This window comes from Myotis yumanensis, unplaced genomic scaffold, assembly GCF_028538775.1.
Source record: "Myotis yumanensis isolate MYYU_CA2020_CCGP unplaced genomic scaffold, mMyoYum1.0.hap1 SCAF_1, whole genome shotgun sequence".
In the NCBI taxonomy this organism is placed as follows: domain Eukaryota; kingdom Metazoa; phylum Chordata; class Mammalia; order Chiroptera; family Vespertilionidae; genus Myotis; species Myotis yumanensis.
In genome coordinates, this window is record NW_027223752.1 from 70,500,689 (window position 1) to 70,521,890 (window position 21,202).

At 41.2% G+C, this 21,202-nt stretch overlaps 1 protein-coding gene across 1 annotated transcript in view; it reads left to right on the forward strand.

Annotated features, from left to right (window-relative positions):
- Positions 1-773: 773 nt before the first annotated feature.
- The window catches only part of ZNF106 (zinc finger protein 106), a 55,161-nt gene continuing 34,732 nt past the window's right edge, over positions 774-21,202 (forward strand). The window contains 3 exon segments of the mRNA XM_070424481.1: positions 774-909; positions 9,347-9,432; positions 17,234-17,295. Coding sequence (XP_070280582.1) covers positions 9,379-9,432; positions 17,234-17,295 — 116 coding nt within the window. The 5' untranslated portion in view covers positions 774-909; positions 9,347-9,378.

Consider the following 21,202-nt stretch of genomic DNA (forward strand, 5'->3'; position numbering starts at 1 on the left):
ATTGATGTTTCTATCTCTCTCTCCCTCTCCCTTCCTCTCTGAAATCAATAAGAATATTTTTTAAAAAGACACAACTTAAAAACACACACACATAGATATTATTAGAGATTCAATAATATAGAAGTAACACTTCAACCTTAATGTAATTTGGTTATCTGACTAGTTTAGTCACTAAAATAGTATCCTGTGGTTATGAGTATAAGCTAAGTTTAATAATACTGGAAAATATACGCACAGTGGGTATAAGAATATAATCATAGGTATTGATGGATTATCTGCTCATGTAAAACTAGCAACACCCTGAGAGATAAGATTATCTTACGTTTAACTCTGAGGAAAGTGAGGTTCCAAGAAAACTTGTAATTTGTCCAAAGTGACAAAGTTCAACCTTTCAACTCAGGTCCGTCTGTTCTAAAGCTTTTTCATTGGGACTTTCCCATTTCACTTTCACTCAGTAAGTTTTGCAGAGGAGTAGTGGTTGAAAATTTAGCTGAAACCGTTGCTACCTGGGAAAAAAGTAAGCGCAAGAGGGAGGCCCAGAAAGAGTAGAGAATGAAAAAGTAGCCAGGAAGGCTGATCGCCGGAGTGTCCGGTGCTAAGTCTTCCAGAAGCCAGCCTGCCTCCGGGCGAGCTCCTTCCTGAGTGAAGCCTCTTTCCGCTATGTCCGTTGTTCACGCTCGCGTGTTCAAATAAAGCTAGATTATTGAGAAAGGCGGACTCCAAATGGGAGAAAAAAAGGAAGCGCGAAGGCCGCGCCCTGCGCCTGCGCACTGGCGGCGGCGGCGGCGGTGCCCGGCGTGGCGGAGCGGGTCCGGAGCGGGCCGCCGGACCCAAGGCGGAGGAGGGCGTTGGGGAGCGCCTTCGCCCGGGCCTCGGCGGCCTGATGGAGTAAGAGGGTCGGCAGCGAGTGTGAGTACCCAGGGCCGGGCTGTGTAGAGGCGCACGGGGGCGCGGGAGGCCGGGGGTCTGCCCCTCCGGGAGGTGGGTCTGTGCCCCTGCAGGCTGGGGCGCAGGGCAGCAGGGTGGTCCCCGCTCCTGGAGCCCGCGCGGGCGCACGGGCCGGCTGCGTTTCTGGCTTGGGGGGTACACATTCTCGCGGGGGCGTCCCAGGCTCGCTCCCCGCCCCAGCAGGAAATGTGGCTGCAGATCCCTGACCTTTGGGGAAGGCCGCCGACCTCCTTAGGCCTCCGGTGCCGCAGGGAGTCCGTACATCCAGTACCGGCCTCCGGGTCTTTGGGCCAGGGACACCTTTCGACCTCTTGTGAGTGGCAGCCTCTGTTTTTTGTTTTTTTGTTTAATTCCTTCGGTTTTCTCCCCCAGTGGCATGCGTTTTAATAATAGAATCATGGAGCGCTTACTATGTGTCAATTTAATATTTAGTCCAAATCTCGGTGCATAATTATGGAGAGAAAATGCTTTGCATCCCACTCCCTTCACTCGGCTCCATTTAATCATCTTGAGAGTCAGAATCATGTTGTGAGAGGCGGAGATTAAGTCATCTTGGGGCGTTTGAGATTTCCATGGCTCTTAGCTGGGGACTGCCATCCTACTTCAGGGAAGTTTTTCTCTTACCTAGCAAATGAATGCTATATTCACCATAATGGTTTATATCGCATTAACTCAAGCCCAAGCAACTTTTCAGCACTTAAGAAATCAATTTTTATGTTTTGTTTTCCTTCATTGTTTTATAGTGTACTTGAAGCCCGGTGCACAGATTCATGCACTGGTGGGGTCCCTTGGCCTGGGCTGCAGGGGTCGGGGTGAAATTGGCTCTCCGACATCCTCCAAGGGGTCCTGAATTGTGAGAGGGCACAGGCCAGGCAGAGGGACCCCACTGTGCACGATTGGGGCCGGGGAGGGACCGCGGGAGGGCTCCAGGGTGTGTCTGGCCCGTCTTGCATAGTCTGGAGCCCGATCCCAGCAGCAAGCTAACCTACCAGTCAGAGCGTCTGCCCTCTGGTGGTCAGTGCACAGCATAGCGACTGGTCAAATGGTTGGGACACGTAGCATATTAGGCTTTTATTATATAGGATTATTGTCATATCAAATCTGTGTTGGCTTTATGTCAAAGTTCAAATATCTTAAGTACTACTAGGTTTGTTGTAATGAATGCTAGAGGTATATGAAAAGACAGATCCCTTTCTCATAGTAAGGCCAAGGAGATTAGACATACCTACCACCAAACAGCCTGTTCTTGCTTATTTCACAAGTTGTTTAAACAGTAAAATTGGATAATGTAACAATGTTGCAGATAAAGTTCTTTGACACTAAACAGTGTTTTCCAGCCTTGAGTTACATAATAAATAGTTGGAGAAATATTCTTCCTTTAAAAAAAAAAAATTTTTATTGCCGAAACCAGTTTGGCTCAGTGGATAGAGCGTCGGCCTACGGACTGAAAGGTACCAGGTTCGATTCCGGTCAAGGGCATGTACCTGGGTTGCAGGCACATCCACAGTAGGAGATGTGCAGGAGGCAGCTGATTGATGTTTCTCTCTCATCGATGTTTCTAACTCACTATCTCTCTCCCTTCCTCTCTGTAAAAAATCAATAAAAAAAACAAAACAAAAACAACTACCTTTAAAAAAATATATTTTATTGATTTTTTACAGAGAGGAAGGGAGAGGGATAGAGAGTTAGAAACATGGATGAGAGATAAACATTGATCAGCTGCCTCCTGCACACTCCCCACTGGGGATGTGCCCGCAACCAAGGTACATGCTCTTGACCGGAATTGAACCTGGGACCCTTGAGTCCGCAGGCCGATGCTCTATCCACTGAGCCAAACCGGTTAGGGCAATATTCTCCTTTTTTAAAATCCTCACCTGAGGATATGTATTGATTTGAGGGAGGGAGAGAGGGAGGGAAGGAGAAAAACATCCTTGTGAGAAACATTGATTGGTTGCCTCCTGTAAGCATCCTAGTTGGGAATCGAACCCACAACCTTTTGGTATACAGGATGATGCTCCAACCAACTGAGCCACTCAGCCGAGAAATATCCTGATATTGATGTTTGAGATGGATTACAGTGTTACGAGATAGTGGTTATTTGGAAGGCTGTCTTGCTGTCCAATTTAAGTCACTTTTGAGGAACTCCTCCTGTTAAGGATGGACAGAGCATAACAAAGTACAAAATGGAGTCTCTGGAGATTCTAATGCAATAGCTCTACTCTGTTTGCACAACTGTATTTCTTTTTTATTAATAAATTATGTGGGCGATTCTGACATACTGCTTAGTTTTAGAACTTATTTATATATTAGCAGGAGTCAGGCAGTGAGTAGAGCAATGGCTGAAGGGAGAAGAACAGATATAAGGTCATGCAGGTTTATCACACTGAAGAATAGGTAACAAAAATGAAAAACAGAAATCCGTCAGTACTTAGCATCTAAGTATGGGACTCTGAAGGGGAAAAAATCAATAATACGGTTTTTACTATTGGAATGGTACTTGTATTGACAGAATAGTAATTAGGATGTTAAGAAAAGGCACTTAATTACAGGATTTTTAGGCTATTCTGACTAAGGAATATCAGATATTTCTCATAATTACTTGGGGAAAATTTGAAAGATTTTAGAGTGGGTATATGTAAAAAAGGTAAGGTGGTTAAAGTGAGGACAGCAGTTGAATTTTATACAGTTACTTGATTTGTATGATGTAACCTCTCAAGCACTTGGAGATCTGAGTTGTGTGGTCTCATGTATAAGGCTGAGAGGGAATTCCAGTATTTCAGAAAGATTCATGGAACTCATATATTTACCCATTTTAAGAATGTACAGATTAAAATTCCTTTGTCTTTGCTGGAATCATATCAACTCAGTGTTTAAATAATAGATCTTCCTTATTGATTAAATACTTTGCTCTTATACTTTTTGATTTTTTTACAAAAGTGACAATTCAGTACATGTGGATTAGAAACATGGAGCTCATTAAAAGTGTTAACGTAAAAAAACCATTGAAACCTGTAAAGAATTTTTGTGAGTTTATTTGAGCCAAACTGTCGACATATGCCGGGAAGCAGAACCTCAACGAATTGAGATAGTGCTCAGGAGAATGGTGGGGTTACATTTGCATTTATACATTGCAATCAAAGGAGGAACATAGGTGGATTACATGGAGTTCATTGGTGATAGATTAAGGAGGAGGGATAAGCAAAGCAGGGAAACCCCTGGGATTGTATAAAAAGTAAAATGGACACATACTTAGGTGGGTACAGGAACAATTAACATGATAATGAAGGAATCTGTGGTATCTGTCCTGGGGCCCAGCACATTTGGTTGTGCCCCAGGGGCTCCATAAAAAGGGAAGTCACAAGTTACCCAGACATTTCAAGGATATGTTATCATAGATGCAAAAAGACAGATAGGCTCAGTTACAGTAAAGGTTGACCTTGTCAGTGATGATATATAGGCTTAGGACGGAACTACCCACTATAACCTGTTTGTAGTTAAATATTTAATTTTCAGACCATCTTTTGTGGTTATTTTAGGTCTCTGAGTTTGCTCGGCTGCCACGCAGGCCTCCCCTGAGCTTGTCAGGTTAGCATGTCACTCCTTTCGTCCACAAAAGAAAAAAAATAAAAGAGGGAGACTTTGGTTAAAAGCTTGATAGAGGATGATTTTATTGTATGATTTCATTTATTTATCCATTTACTAGGAGATGATTTAGTTTTATTAAATAGAAACACAATTTATATTTTATTTAAATATATTTTTTATTAATTTCAGAGAAGAAGCAATGGAGAGAGAGAGCTAGAAACATCAATGATGAGAGAGAATCATTGATCAACTGCCTCCTCCATGTCCCTCACTAGGGATGGAGCTGCAACCCCAGGCCCTGACCAGAACTGAACCGTGACCTAGTTCATACGTTGACGCTCAACCACTGAGCCACACTGGTGGGCCATAATTTGTATTTTAGTACTTAGTGTTTTTTTTCTTTTGTGTGTTTTTTTTTTATAAGAGAACATTTATTCGGTAAGTTACAGAGGTAGAAAAAGTAATTCCTAGAAGAAATGGGCTTAGGAAACAAGTTATAGAGGTAAAGGAAGGGCCCTTGGAGCTTGGGAGTGGAAGCTAATGGTTAAGTGCCTGGGGTAGGGTGGGGGGGGAGGAAAGTAAAAGGGAAAGCCATGGGTGTGCCCAGCCCTCTGTCCTAAGGGTTTTAAGGGCAGAGATTTTAGGGTGGGGATCCCAGGGGAAAATCTCAATAGAATATTCAGGAGCTTTCTAGATGTATCCTTTCAGAGTTGTGGTCTCCACTGATTGGCCAGCACCAGGGCAGGGTCATTATTCCATGCAGCTGGTCCTCCTGAGGCTGTTTTTCTTTTCTTTTTTTTTTTTTTTTTTGCTTTTCTGGGCCTGGAGCTGAAATACAACTGAGGCATAGATGTTATCTCTAGCAGAGGTTCTCAACCTATGGGTCCCGACCCCTTTGGGGGTTGAATGACCCTTTCACAGGGTCGCCTAAGACCATCGGAAAACACGTATATAATTACATATTGTTTTTGTGATTAATCACTATGCTTTAATTATGTTCAATTTGTAACAATGAAATTGGGGGTCACCACAACATGAAGAACTGTATTAAAGGGTCTCGGCATTAGAAAGGTTGAGAACCACTGATCTCTAGGGAGGAAAGGCCTGGAGGTCAAACCTCACCACTAGCTATATGTTAGGGGAGGAAAAGTCACCCTGGGGGTGAGGTCCCACCCTACAATTGTTTATCCAGGTTGCTAGGCACCTGCCGGCTTTCCACTATGCTTAGTTTTCAATTGGGTAAATATGTAAAAACTCCACAAGGACTGCTAGTGTTTGTGCCAGAAAGTCACATTTTTATTATTGTTAATCCTTGCCCAGGATTTAAATTTTTATATATATATTTTATTGATTTTTACAGAGAGGAAGGGAGAGAGAGAGTTAGAAACATCAATGAGAGAGAAACATTGACCAGCTGCCTCCTGCATGCCCCCAACTGGGGATTGAGCCCGAAAGCAAGGTACATGCCCTTGACCGAAATCGAACCCGGGACCCTTCAGTTCATGGGCCGATGCTCTATCCATTGTGCCAAACTGGTTTGGGCAGGATTTTTTTTTTTTTTTGTAATATTTTTATTGATTTCAGAGAGAAAGGGAGAGGGGGAGAGAGACAGAAACATCAATGATGAGAGAGACTCATTGATCCGCTGCTTCCTGCATTCCCGCTGTTGGGGATCGAGCCTGCAACCCAGGCATGTGCCCTTGAGTGGAGTCAAACCTGCGACCCTTCAGTCCACAGGCCAATGCTCTATCCGCTGAGCCAAACTGGTTAGAGCCAGGATGTTTTTTCTCATTGCTTTCCTGAGAGTGGAAGGGGCGGGAGGGAGGTGTGGAGTGGGGGGAGGAGAGAGAGAGAGAGGCAGAGAGAGGGGGGCGGGGAGGGAGGGAGGGAGAGAAAGGGAAACATCAATGTGAGAGACACAGTGACTGGTTGTCTCCTGCACTCCCCTCACCCCCACCTGCAACCCAGGTACGTGCTCTTAACTGGGAATTAAATCTGCTTAACTGGGAATTGAATCTGCGGCCTTTTGGCAAATGGGCTGATGCTCTAACCACGGAGCACACAGGCCAGGGTGAAAGTCATACTCTTTCATTGACTATTGCTTCTAAGTTTTTTGTTTCTGTCTTGCTTTGATAGTTAATAACTTGAAGCAGTATTAAAACATTTCTGGACATACGTTCTTTACCACTATTTCCCCAACTTTTAGGACATTGCTTGGTGTTCAGTAAATGCTTATTGAAGGAAGTAACCAAATACTGCATGTAAACAGTAATTATAGTTAAAGTTGAAGTAAATGCTAGGATATAAGGAAATTAAAAGAATAATTATGCTTTGAGGCTTAGCACCAGTGTTATTTATGTTAATTTTAAAATTTAGGAGATTATTAGTAATATTGGAAGCATAAATAATACTGTACCTATCCATAAAGGTGTGCTTCTTTGTTTTATTAGTTAGTTGACATTTGGCTTTTTCAAATGTACACATTTTTTAAATTGATATTTTTAGAGAGAGAGAGAAACCTCAATGTGAAAGTGAAACATCCACTGACCACCTCCTGCATGTCCCCTATGGAAATTGTACCCAGCCAAGTGAGCCACATCGGCCAGGGCTCAAATGAATAAAATTTAACCTGTAATCTTATTTTGGTGTTTTGTACTTTGTTACTGAGTAAAATCATTTTAGACATTAAGTAGTGGTCTGAAGTGGGTTGCCATAGCAAGGAAACTGCTGAGTGGCCAAGAGAATTAGAGAACCTTAGGCCTCTTCTCATTGGCCCTTCTACCATGTTGTCTAGGAGTTACAGATTAAATTAGGATAGTTTATAACTTCATTACCTCACAGTTTTAAGTCCCCTAAGGAACGAAGCCAGGCAAGGAGGCAGATATATCTATTAGAGCCTGGTGTGTGTGTGTGCGCGCGCGTGCAGGAAAACAGTGCTGCGTGAAGAGTGGCATTAAATTCTCATGTAGAGTGTCTTTGCAGGGACTCAAGAGGAAAGTATGGAGGATTATAAAATAGAAAATCTCTGGTCTTAATCCAAACCCCGGTATTTACCCAGCTCTCTATCTCACAATTCATAGCCCCAGATAGTTTCATTTGGAACAATTCAACAAATACGGAGTACCTGCTGCAGTGTGCCAGGTACTGAGTGGTAGGCCTGTGCTAGTGAACAAAACATACAAAGTCCCTGTTCTTGTGGCACTTAATTTTTAAATGGGGCAAATAGAGAATAACAAATATATACTGTGTCAGGTAGTAAAAGATGCTTGTTTCAGGTATTTTTTGCTGTGTAACAATGTACCACAAAATTTTCTTACTTAAAATAACACTTACTGTTTCTGAAAATTCTGTTGGTTGAAAAGGGCTCATCTGCATGGTTCTTTAGCTGGTCTTAGAACCCCTCATTGGCAGAGGGCTTTAGAACATGACATAGCTTACTTACCCAACACGGCTGTCAGGTGGTCCTGGTTGTTGTTTGGGTGCTCAACAGAGGCTTCAATTTTTTTCCCTTGGCCTCTCCTTTTGGCTTGGGCTTCTCACAGCCTGATGGCTGCGTTCTAAGGGGGTTTTCCAAGTGTGCAAAGGCAGAAGCTGCAGCTTTTTAAAGGCCTACTCTCAGAAATTACATTGTCACTTCCACCACATTTTATTGGTCAAAACAGATCACAGGGAGGGAAAATGGACTCACCTTTTTAAAAAATATATTTCTTACTGATTTCAGAGAGGAAGGGAGAGGGAGAGAGAGAAACATCAATGATGAGAGAGAATCATTGATTAACTGCTTCCTGCACACCCCTTACTAGGGACCGAGCCCGCAACCCAGGCATGTGCCCTTGACCAGAATCGAACCTGGGACCCTTCAGTCCACAGGCCGATGCTCTGTCCACTGAGCCAGATTGGCTACGGCTGGACTCACCTTTTGATAGGTAGGGATACCAAGATCACATTGCAAAAGAGTACATGGGGTGGAAGATATGGCTGTGGCCATCTATGGAAACAGTCTGCCACAGTGCTATTAAAAAATTAAGCAGGTTAATAGGGGAATAGTGCAAATGAGGGTTAGAAAGTATTCTGTAGGAGGTCAGGGAAGGCCTCCTTGATGAGGCTGCATGAGAGAGTGAGCCATGAGAACCATAAAGACATCTTAGGGAAGAATATTTCATGCAGAGAGAACAGAGAACAGGAAATACAGGAGAAGCCTTAAGGTAGGAGAATCACTGGTGTGAGCAAGGAATAGTAAGGAGGGCAATGAGTGGAGGGATAGAGGGAGAGTGGTAGGGCATGGAGTCAGAGAGAAAGTGAGAAACAGACTTTGTAGCTCGTGACAAAGGACTTTGGATCTTCTCTGAATGAGGTGGGAATCTATGGAAAGATTCTGAGCAGAGGAATTATGTGATCTGATTTAAATTTTAAAAGAACTCATTCTGAGACTCTCTGGCTACTGTTTTGAGAATAGGCTGTAAGAGGATAAGAGTAGAAATAGGAAGTCAAATCAGTAGGCTAGTTCCTTGTGATGATAGGCTAAGTAGTGATGAATAGTTGGGTTTTGGATATATTTCAAGGTGGGACTGACAGGATTTGCTGGTGAGGGTGGATATGGGGTGTGAAAGAGGGACCAAGGATGATTCTCAAAAGTTTTTGCCCTAGGTACCTGGAAAATTGGAATTTTCATTTACCAAGATGAGAAGACTGGGGGAGGAACAGGGTGGAGGTGAGGGAGATGTAAAACTTGTATTTTTGGCCAAGCTAAGAAGAATCTAAGAAGACATCTGAGGGGGGAAAAAGGTTACTAAATGTTACTTCCTCATTGCAGGTGTGACGTTGAGTGCTTCAGATCTGGTCACTATGGTACGAGAACGAAAATGCATATTGTGCAACATTGTGTACAGCTCAAAAAAGGTAATAATAGAAGAGGGAGAATCTGAGGCTTTGTGACTGGTCTTTTTTGTTGTTAATCCTCATTGATTTTTAGAGTAGAAGGGGGGAAGAGGGGGGGAGAAAGAGAGAGAAGCATCAATGTGAGAGAGAAACATCGACTGGTTGCCTCATGCACATACCCCCACCAGGGTGGGGAATTAACCTGCAACCCAGGTATGTGCCCCTGGCCAGGAATCGAACCCAAGACCCTTTGGCACACGGGCTGATGCATCACCACTGAACCACATGGCCAGGGCATGACTGGTCATTTTTTCAGAGACATCATATGAAATTTATAGATGGGTAAAAGCTTTTATTTTTAAAAATCGTTATTGTTGAAAGTATTACCTATGTCTCTTTTCCCCCTCCCCCATTGACCCCTTCTAGCCTGCCCAATGGGTAAAAGCTTTTAATGCTGTCTTATTTATGCTTCTTTCTTAAACCGTAGTCTCATTCTACTGGTTTCTTTCTCATTACTGCCTCATAAAGCCAGTAACTATATTCTTAAACCTCTACCCAGAATCTGAGGATACTCAAAAGTAGATAATAAAGAGAAATTTAGTTAATAGTTATGGAGAAAATACCTTAACATTTAAGTTATTTGAGGTTATACTACTTTCTGATTAGCTGAGAATAACTAAGGATACAGCATTATGTTTGCCTGCATTCCATTTCTGCCTATGCTTGTGAAAAGTGCAGGACAGCAGAAATGGTATTAATAATATCCTCGATGTCCACAGGGTGGGGATATTGCTCCAAGAAAAACAGGCATTTTGGAGAACGAAAAGAATTTCCCTGTGCCTAGGGAAGTTGGCTGAAGTTGTCTCACTTTTTGCTTTTTCTTGCCTTTATCCTTTGCTTTCAAAGTAGTGCAGCTAGCTTAAATATTGAGGACTTTTTTCTCTATTCTTTTAAGATGTTCTTTAATATTGGGAATTCAGATAACAGGGAAGATCATTGTGAGCTCTCTGAAAGATATTTGGAAGTAAGATGGTTTGAAATAAATAGAGAAGAGATATTTTGGGTGAGAGAATGTGTACAAAGATACAGAGGTATAATGGCATATAACAGTTCTAGGAGTTGGTAAGAAGGCTCATCTGATTAAAACAGTTTTGTCTTGGGAATGGTGGGACTAATTTAATTTGTAATTTAAGTAGAAACAGTAAACAGTGTTGAATGCAAGACTGAGGGGTTTGACTATGGTCCATCGAGTAGGCTGGGATGAAGAATTTTTTTTTCCTTACGGGATATCTGATAGTGATGAAAAAGTAAGTTGAGATTTCAAAATCATTCTATCTAATAAAGAGGGAATGAGCTAATTGACCCTCACGCCGTCACAAAGATGGTGGTGCCCACAGCCAGTAAGGAGGGGATATGCTAATTGACCTCATGCCCTCAAAGATGGCGGCGCCCAGTCCCCTCAGCTCTGCTGCGGTGCCTGCCTCTGGAGCCCCCCAGTTCCCTCAGCCCCCCAGCTGCCCAGGGCCGGCCCAAGGCTTAGGTAACCAGGGCGGCCGAGGCTTGTGCTGCTGGCAGTGGCAGCAGCGGAAGTGTGATGGGGCATCGCCTTCTCCTGATTGCTGGGTTGCCTCCCGTCCCTGAGGGCTCCTGGACTGTGAGAGGGGCTGGCCAGGCTGAGGGACACCTCCTCCAGTGCATGGATTTTCATGCACCGGGCCTCTAGTGTTTAATAATATAGCTGCTGCCTTTTACAAAAGTAAAAAACAAAACAAAAAACTGCTTTTCTAGTTTTAAAAAATTTAGATCAGGGTTTATACAAATTTTCCATAAACAAAAATCCCTTATGGCTACTTTCAGATTGGAGAGATCAGAAATTGATAAAGCGTGAGGTACATAGATAGACACTCAGAGGTGTGAACTCGGACTTTGATGGAGTAGTAGCTCTATCTTGTGATATTTCATAATTTTGCTATTTTAAGTCTTTTCTTCTACTCTGGTTTGAAACATATTTTAGTATCTTCACACTTTTATATGGATCATAATGAAGTTAAATCAAGGACTGGGACTATCCTTAGGCAAAGCCAACTACAGGCTTTAAGCAAGGGAATGGCATGATTTAAGTGTTAAGATTAATGTGGTCTAAGAAATTAGCATTATAGGTAATTGAAAGAAATAGCTCTGATACTATTTTTAGATAGATCATGAACAACTTATGTTGAAGCAGTGCTCTCTCTAGTTTCCCAAAGTACTGTAACCCTGGTTTTTTCCAAATACGCTGTGGAGGAAAAAGGAATCTTAGGTTGACTTTTAAGTATGAGCTGTTTATTCCATCCCTGAGTATCCTGATATTCATTAATTTATCAAAGACTGAAAAGCCCTCCAGTTAAAAAAATATATATTGCCGAAACCGGTTTGGCTCAGTGGATAGAGCGTCGGCCTGCGGACTGAAAGGTCCTAGGTTCGATTCCGGTCAAGGGCATGTACCTGGGTTGTGGGCACATCCCCAGTAGGGGGCGTGCAGGAGAGAGCTGATCGATGTTTCTCTCTCATCGATGTTTCTCTCTATCCCTCTCCCTTCATCTCTCTGTAAAAAATCAATAAAATATATTTAAAAAAAAATAATAAAAAAATAAAAATATATATATTTAAAAAGTTGTTTTGTTTTTAAAAAAAATATTTTTATTGATTTTAGAGAGGGAGGGAGAGGGAGAGGAAGAAAGAGATAGAAATATCAATGAAGCCAAAACTGGTTTGGCTCAGTGGATAGAGCGTCGGCCTGTGGACTGAAGGGTCCCAGGTTCGATTCCGGTCAGGGGCATGTACCTTGGTTGTGGGCACATTCCCAGTAGGAGATGTGCAGGAGGCAGCTGATCGATATTTCTCTCTCATCGATGTTTCTAACTCTCTCTTTTTTTTTTTAATATATTTTATTGATTTTTTACAGAGAGGAAGGGAGAGAGATAGAGAGTTAGAAACATCGATGAGAGAGAAACATCTATCAGCTGCCTCCTGCACATCTCCCACTGGGGATGTGCCCGCAACCCAGGTACATGCCCTTGACCGGAATCGAACCTGGGACCTTTCAGTCCGCAGGCCGACGCTCTATCCACTGAGCCAAACCGGTTTCGGCAATTCTCTATCTCTCTCCCTTCCTCTCTGTAAAGAAATCAATAAAATATATTTAAAAAAAAAAAAGAAATATTAATGATAAGAGAGAATCATTGATTGGCTGCCTCCTGCACACCCCACACTGGGGATCAAGCCTGCAACCCGGGTATGTGCCCTGACTGGGAATCGAATTGTGACCTCCTGGTTCATAGGTTGACGCTCAACCACTGAACCATGCTGGCCGGGCAAAAAAAAGTTTTTTAATATTATATACTGTTTTTCATATTTGTGCGCCCATCAATTTCCCCCTTCTTCCTCCCCTTCTTTAAAAAAAACATAATACTGCTCTGGCCAGGGTGGTTTGGTTGAGTGTCCTCCTGTGCACCAAAAGATCGCTGGTTCAATTCCCAGTCAGGGCACGTGCCCAGGGCACATGCTCAGGTCATGGGCTCTTTCCCCAGTTGGGGTGTGTGCAGGAGGCAACCGATCCATGTTTCTCACATCAGTGTTTCTCTTTCTCTCTCCCTCTCCCTTTCTCTCTCTAAAAAAACAGTAAAAAAGTTTAAAATAAAACAAACAAAAACATGATACTGCGCTGGCCTGGTGGCTCAGTTGGTTGTAGTATGATCCCGTGCACCAAAAGGTTGTGGGTTTGACCTCCAGTCGGGGCACATGCGAGAGGCAACCTCTCCCTTCCTATCTTTCAAAAAAAAAAAAAAAATTAAAAAAATCAATCAAACCATATTGTTGGGTGAGGATTAAAAAACACACACATAATACTGATTAATACAAAAGGATCTAAATAGAAGCTTGGTAACTGAGCAGGTATGTGTTACTTTAATCCTGTGCCTGGAAATCTTTACCAATTATTTTGAGAACTCAGTTGGGTTTCTGTTTGCATTCATTCCTCAAAGCAAGATGGGAGAGAATTTCATATGTAAATTTAGGAAAAGATTTGGGAAATGTTTTAGTCAATCAACTCACGTCAAAATTCATTTTGAATGATAACATTTTTATAATTGAAATAGAATAAAGAATTACGTTTTATATCAGAGAATAACTTATTTCAGTGAATACAGTTTTGGTCAGGAATGGTTTCAGTGCAAGAAACAGAACCCAGTTAAATTTAGCCCAAGAAAAGAGGATTTAGCATATGTAAGTCTTTAAAAAAGTATTTATTGACTTTAGGGGGCGAGGGGGAGAGGAAAAGAAGGGAGAGAGAGAGAGAGAGAGACATCAATTTTTATGTTTCACTTATTTATGCATTCATTGGTTTATTCTTTTTTTTTTTTTTTTAAATATATTTTATTGATTTTTTACAGAGAGGAAGGGAGAGAGATAGAGAGTTAGAAACATCGATGAGAGAGAAACATCGATCAGCTGCCTCCTGCACATCTCCCACTGGGGATGTGCCCGCAACCCAGGTACATGCCCCTGACCGGAATCGAACCTGGGACCCTTCAGTCCGCAGGCCGATGCTCTATCCACTGAGCCAAACCGGTTTCGGCCATTGGTTTATTCTTATATGTGCCCTGACAGAGATTGAACCCAAAACCTTGGCACATAGGGACAATGCTCTAACCAACTGATCTACCTAACCAGGGCCTTAGCATATGTAACATAATCCAAGGAAAAAATTGAACAATCAATAGGGATTTGAGCAGTTGTGTATTGCTCATGGATATTTTTCATTCTGTATTATGCCACTAACTTGACTCAGTTTTCAGTTCTAACTATTCATTCTAGTTAGTGGCAAATCAGTTGTAGTTAGAAGGGGTCACATGTAAAGCTGTCCCCTCCAAATGAAACATTTGTAGAGGTAAGAGGAAACGATGGTCATCTTTAGTAAAATTGCTATTTAAGGGAGTGTTTTGAAACACAGCCTTGTTTGTCACTCTGTAGTAGATAACTTGAATTAAGACTAGAATGTTAGGTTGTTGTATACTTTTTGACAAATAAACTGTATCTAATGAAAAATCTCAAGACACTAGATACTTAGAATGTAGCATGCTATTTGAAATATTGGCTTTGGTGTCAGATCTGCCAGGGTTTGCATCCCAGTTTGACCACTTGATTATGACGCTGAGAAGACAATAATGGGAACATTTTCACATTTACCCCTTTAATGCCTATCCCTGTCCTTGATAATAAGCACTTGGTAAATTTTTGCGGAATAAATGAATTAGCTTCTCTGCATGTTTGTGTCTTTATGAAATGAACTAGAGGCCCCAAGCACGAAATTCGTGCATGGGTAGGGTCCCTAGGCCTGTCCGGCGATCAGGGCTGATCTGTGGGGTGACCGGTGGGGTGATTGGGGGGCCCCACTGACACCTGCCTTGGCTGGCCTGGGGCCTGTGGGCTCGGAGCAGCTCCTGCATTGAGTGTCTGCCCCCTGGTGGTCAGTGCGTGTCACAGCGACCAGTTGTTCCATAGGTCATTCTGCCGTTTGGTTGATTTGCATGTTAGGCTTTTATTATATAGGCTAATACTCCCTCAGCAGTGTTTTGTAGTTCAAGTAAGAAAATGTTTGAGGCACTTAAGCACAGGGCACAGCTAATAGCAATACTCAACACAGCTAATAGTATATGTAAAAGCCATTCTTTCAGAGAGGAAGAGAGAGGGAGAGAGAGATAGAAATCTCAATGATGAGAGAGAATCATCAATCGGCTGCTTCCTGCATGCCCCACACTGGGGATGTGCCCGCAACCCAGGCATGTGCCCTTGAGTGGAATCGAACCTGGGACCCTTCAGTCCGCAGGCTGACGCTCTATCCACTAAGTCAAACCAGCTAGGGCTTACCTAAAGCAATCTATAGATTTAATGCAATCCCCATTAAAATACTAATGGCATATTTCACAGACCTAAAACAAACTCTCCAAAATTTATATGGCAAACCGGCTAGGGCTAAAAGTCATTCTCTTATTATGGCATGCTGGCTATGTATACTTTGGCATGGCAAAGGGATAGATATTTACAGCTTTTTGTGTTTTTTGAGGTATGTGCATATACATGTGCATGTTTTAAAGTGGAAGCTCTTCCCACAGATGTAATTTTCTTCCCATAAAGGATGGATACAGCCCTGACTGGTTTGGCTCAGTGGATAGAGCGTCGGCCTGTGGACCGAAGGGTCCCAGGTTCGATTCCGGTCAAGGGCATGTACCTTGGCTGCAGGCACATCCCCAGTAGGGGGTGTTCAGGAGGCAGCTGATTGATGTTTCTCTCTCATCAATGTTTCTAACTCTCTATCCCTCACCCTTCCTCTCTATAAAAAATGAATAAAATATATTTAAAAAAAAAAAAAAGGATGGATACAGAAAGGGGAGAACCTAGTAAATGTTGAAACTTTTCTTTAGAACCAAACAAATCAAATAGGGGCAGCGGGCAGTGAAGATGAAGGTGTGATTGAGCTGCTGTGCTCAAAGTATTTATAAAAAAGTTCATGCTCAATCATAGAGAAGTCCTGTTATATCCATAAGTTCTGTCTAGAATTGATGTATCCATCTGTTCATTTAACAGATATTGAAAATTATATGCCAGGGCCAGTCTAAGACATAAATATGAGTTGTAACTTACTTTTTAAAAAAAAATATATTTTATTGATTCTCCACAGAGAGGAAGAGAGAGGGATAGAGAGCTAGAAACATCTATGAGAGAGAAACATCGATCAGCTGCCTCCTGCACGCCCCCTACTGGGGATGTGCCAGCAACCAAGGTACATGCCCTTGACTGGAATTGAACCTGGGACCCTTCAGTCTGTAGACTGACGCTCTATCCACTGAGCCAAACCGGTCAGGGCTGTAACTTACTTTTGAGAAACTTTCAGTTGGGTGGGGAAAGAGAGTATGTAGAAAAGTAGTCATATAGTTGAGAAGTTATGTGATTTCAGAGTTTTTAAAAAAATAAACTTTTGCCAAAACCGGTTTGGCTCAGTGGATAGAGCGTCGGCCTGTGGACCGAAGGGTCCCAGGTTCGATTCCGGTCAAGGGCATGTACCTTGGCTGCGGGCACATCCCCAGTAGGAGATGTGCAGGAGGCAGCTGATGGATGTCTCTCTCTCTCATCGATGTTTCTAACTCTCTATCTCTCTCCCTTCCTCTCTGTAAAAAAATCAATAAAATATATTTTTTTAAAAAAATAAAAAAAAAACAAAACTTTAGTGAATTCCTTATATTGGAATAGGATTTAACCCACGTAATTTATTCTTTTTAAAAATATATATTTTTAAATTTATTTCAGAGAGGAATGGGGAGAGAGAGAGAGATAGAAACATCAATGATGAGAGAATCATTGATCAGCTGCCTCCTGCACTCCCCACACTGGGGATCAGGCCCACAACCCAGGTATGTGCCTTAACCAGGAATCAAACTTGTGATCTCCTGGTTCATAGGTTGACGCTCAACCACTGAGCCACACCAGCTGGGCTCACATAGTGTATTCATAAAGCTTTTGTCTTCTAAAAACAATATACTTTCTAACCTTTTTAAAAAGCCACTTATATGGGCCTTTCTTTAAAATTCCTTTAATTGAAAATAGAGCATAGCTAAAGAAATGTTTAATAAGGAACTGTTTACAGTATTGAATTGAGAAGAGTCACCACAAACACTTTTGACACTAGGAGCTTGAGTCCCCGTTGTTGATTGAACATGAACAGAGGAATTTTTTTTTTCCACAACACAGTCCCCCTTAGTTTAATCTGCTTTCTTTAATTTTGAAGGAGATGGACGAGCACATGAGGAGCATGTTGCATCACAGGGAACTTGAGAACCTGAAGGGCAGGTATGGGAACCGCTGTCTTCCATAAACTTCTAAATGTGGGGGGAGCTGAGTACAATGAGACCTGTCAGCCTATTAGTTATCCTTCATAAAGAATATTATCTTATGGCATAAAACTATCTTTTAGGATTAATAACAAGTACTATAGATTTTTTGTCATTCAAAAAAATTAAATCTTTTGTGCATCTCAAATGTGTAGAATTCTCAGCAGCTGTAGTAAGTAGATTATAACAAAGGTGTATTGGGATGACCTAGCAAGCTTTGTCATTCCTACACACCAGCCTTGCAATTAGGACATTTTATTGCATGTAATAAACGTTTAGTGTTGCCAGAATAGTCTGAAAAGTCCAAAGTCTGCTAAATAGTACAAAATCTCATTAGTGTAAGAAATCAAAGTGCTGCTTTGTGATGTAAGGCTGGAGATGTTTAAGGAAAGAAAATGTAGTAAGTAAGCACCTTTAAAAAATTAAATGTAGCATATGTGTGTATTCCATTGTCATTTTTTTCTTCTATGGTTCCTTTTTTTTGATGTTTTGACTTTTGTGGATTTGATATTTGAAGGCAATATGAAACAGAAACATTGGGGAACTGAGAAATATTAATTATATCTTACTAGAGGCCCGGTGCACGAAATTCGTGCACGGGTAGGGTTTCTAGGCCTGGCCGGCAATCTGGGCCAATCGGGGCCTTCCTTCCCCGGACTTCCTTTGTTCTGTACTGCCCCCTGGTGGTCAGCACATGTCATAGTGAGCAATCGAACTCCCGGTTGAACTCCCGAGGGGACACTTTGCATATTAGCCTTTTATATATATATATATATATTCCATGCATAATACTTACAAGCTTTGTTCAGATGCCAACCTAAGCCATTTGGAGTTATATGTATTGTAAGTAATACAGTTTTAGATTGTGTGAGCTAATTAATATGTTATTAAACTTTCAGCAGCTGTTTAGCATATGAGTGGAATTTTATACTTACTGTGTGAAAGTTAGGTCTTAGCAGCAGTATGAGCCTTTCACTCTGATTTAGTTTGGAGAGCCCTTATAACCTTGAATATATATCATCTTTAACTCATTGTTATTGGGAACCTATGAAATAGTCAACTTTCAACTATATGTGGACTATCTTAATTACTTAATCCCATTTCCAACAAACTTCCTTCAGGTATTCACCTTATTCTGGGCTATTCGCCTGCCACCTGACTATACTATAAAATAAAACAAATGAGATCACTAAATCTAGTCATTAGGAGAGAAGTTGATTTTATTGGTAGATTAAAGCCTATTATATTCAAAGATCACTAATCAGCTATTTAAAACATTTAAAAAACAAATTTTGATTAAGATTCATGTTCATAATGAATACAGAATCATAAAAAATAAAAAAAGTAGAAGTCATCTAACACCTCCTTCCCCCTCTCAAGCCCCAACTCCTATTCTCCTCTTAGAACAGTGATGGCGAACCTTTTGAGCTCGGCGTGTCAGCATTTTGAAAAACCCTAACTTAACTCTGGTGCCGTGTCACATATAGAAATTTTTTGATATTTGCAACCATAGTAAAACAAAGACTTATATTTTTGATATTTATTTTATATACTTAAATGCCATTTAACAAAGAAAAATCAACGAAAAAAATGAGTTTGCGTGTCACCTCTGACACGCATGTCATAGGTTTACCATCACTGTCTTAGAAGAAAGTCAACAGTTTGGTGTGTATCCTATCCAAACCTCTTTCTGTGTGTATACATAGATTTATATTTAGCTATACACACACATTATGTATTTTTCTGTAACTTGTTTTTCCTTCCTCCCATGGAGAATTTAACTGCCGTGGAGAATTTGTCTACCATTTTGTTATTTGGAGCATAATCAAATAATTAAAGAGAAAGCATTAGAAGCCTCTGAGCTGACAATATAAATGTCCGCTTTAACATCCAAACCCTTTTTATTTAGAGGAGAGCACTTTAATACTTATTTACTCATTTTTTAGATACCATGCTAATAAGTTATAATGGTTTTCTGACCTGTAACAAATTATAAGAGAGAAGGCAAGCAGATAGCAAGAAAAAACAGCTGACAAAACTATAAAAAAACAAACAGAATCTCAAATCATCTACTTACTTGGAGCATTTACTGTAGGGACAAGCAGTTACCATTAGTTTATGCATAGAGACAAATAGTAATCAATTATTATTTATTTTTCTTTTTATCATCATTTTGTGATATTTTCCCCCTCTGAATTTCATGATGTTATGGCTTCTTGTTTCTTTTTATATTTGTACTAGAGGCCCAGTGCACGAAAATTCGTGCACTGGGGCGGGGGGGGGGGTCCCCCTCAATCCAGCCTGCCCCCTCTCACAGTCTGGGAGCCCTCAGGAGATGTCCTATTGACAGTCTGGCCTCCCTCTTCGGGAGGTGACCTGGCCGATCAGGGGAAGGCAATGCCCCCATCACGCCTCTGCTGCTGCCACTGCCGGCCGCTGCGGCTTCCTGAGCCTTGGCCCTCGCAGCGGCAGCCATGCCATCCTCGGCTTGCCTGAGCCTCAGGCAGCTGCTGCGGCTTTATCTGGAAGGACGTCCGGAAGACGTCCACTCTAATTAGCATATTAGCCTTTTATTAGTATAGAATAGATCACTATAACTTTTGGTTGTGATCTGGTTAAAAATGTAAAGAGCATATTTTTTAGGTTTTGAATGCCAGCTTGATTGAGAATTAAATAACTTATCTTATTTGGTTCATAATTGTGGACATCTGAAGCATTTCCTTATTTTTTTCCTAATATGCTTGTTCAGATGTGTGGCCTGAAAGTAGTTTCTATGGGTAGATGCTATTAAAAAGGCACAAACCTTTATTTATCAACCAGCTGTTGTGGTATAGTTAGAGCAAGCTTAATAAAGAAAAGCTTATGGCTAGAATATCTTAAGGCTTTGCCTTTCACACACGAGAGGAAATTGGGTGGTAACAGGATGAAGCTAATTTTGGCCCTTTGCACACCCTGAGGAGAATTCTTGCCTTTATTAGTCAAGAAGTAAAGCAGTACTTTTTTCAAGAATTACTTTACATATTTATACAAAGTAATATTTTAACTGGTTATTGATAAAGAACTGAAAAGTCTCATTATTAAGATTTTATTTAAAATGCTGTTAACTTTTTAAAACATGTGCTTTCCCAGGCACCATCTATGGAAGCATGAGTGCATATTGTGTATAGAATATGCTTGTCTCCAGACACAGATATGTTCTAATTTTTAAGACTTGTGGTTGACCTACTTCATTCTTTCCATAGATAAATATGGATCCTCTTTTCTCTTTTTGATGTTTATTGTAAAGCTTATCTCTCTCTTCTTTAAACTAGATTTCATTTATGAGAAAAATGTTAGGGATTTCTGGTTTTTGATAAATTGTTTCCATTGTTAATTTTTATGTTGCCTGTACCCTTCTGGGCAGGATCTTTTAAGGTGTTTTTCTATCGAATAACTTTGGAACCATGGTTAATCATTAGTTTTTGCAAGGAAAGCAGAAATGTTTTAAAAATCTGTGTTTAAGTGTCTGTTACATGTCCAACATATGCTTGTGCTTTGGAGATTGCAAAGTGTGTGGGTTTATGAAAATGAATGTTTATTTTTAACAGAGTTAAATACTGCCTACTTTATACTATATTCCTTAATATTTTAAAAAGTCGGTGTGGCCTTCCAATTATGTCTTTTTTTTTTTTTTTAAATATGTTTTATTTATTTTTTACAGAGAGGAAGGGAGAGGGATAGAGAGCTAGAAACATGAGAAACATCGATCAGCTGCCTCCTGCACGCCCCCTACTGGGGATGTGCCTGCAACCAAGGTACATGCCCTTGACCGGAATCGAACCTGGGACCCTTGAGTCCGCAGGCCGACACTCTATCCACTGAGCCAA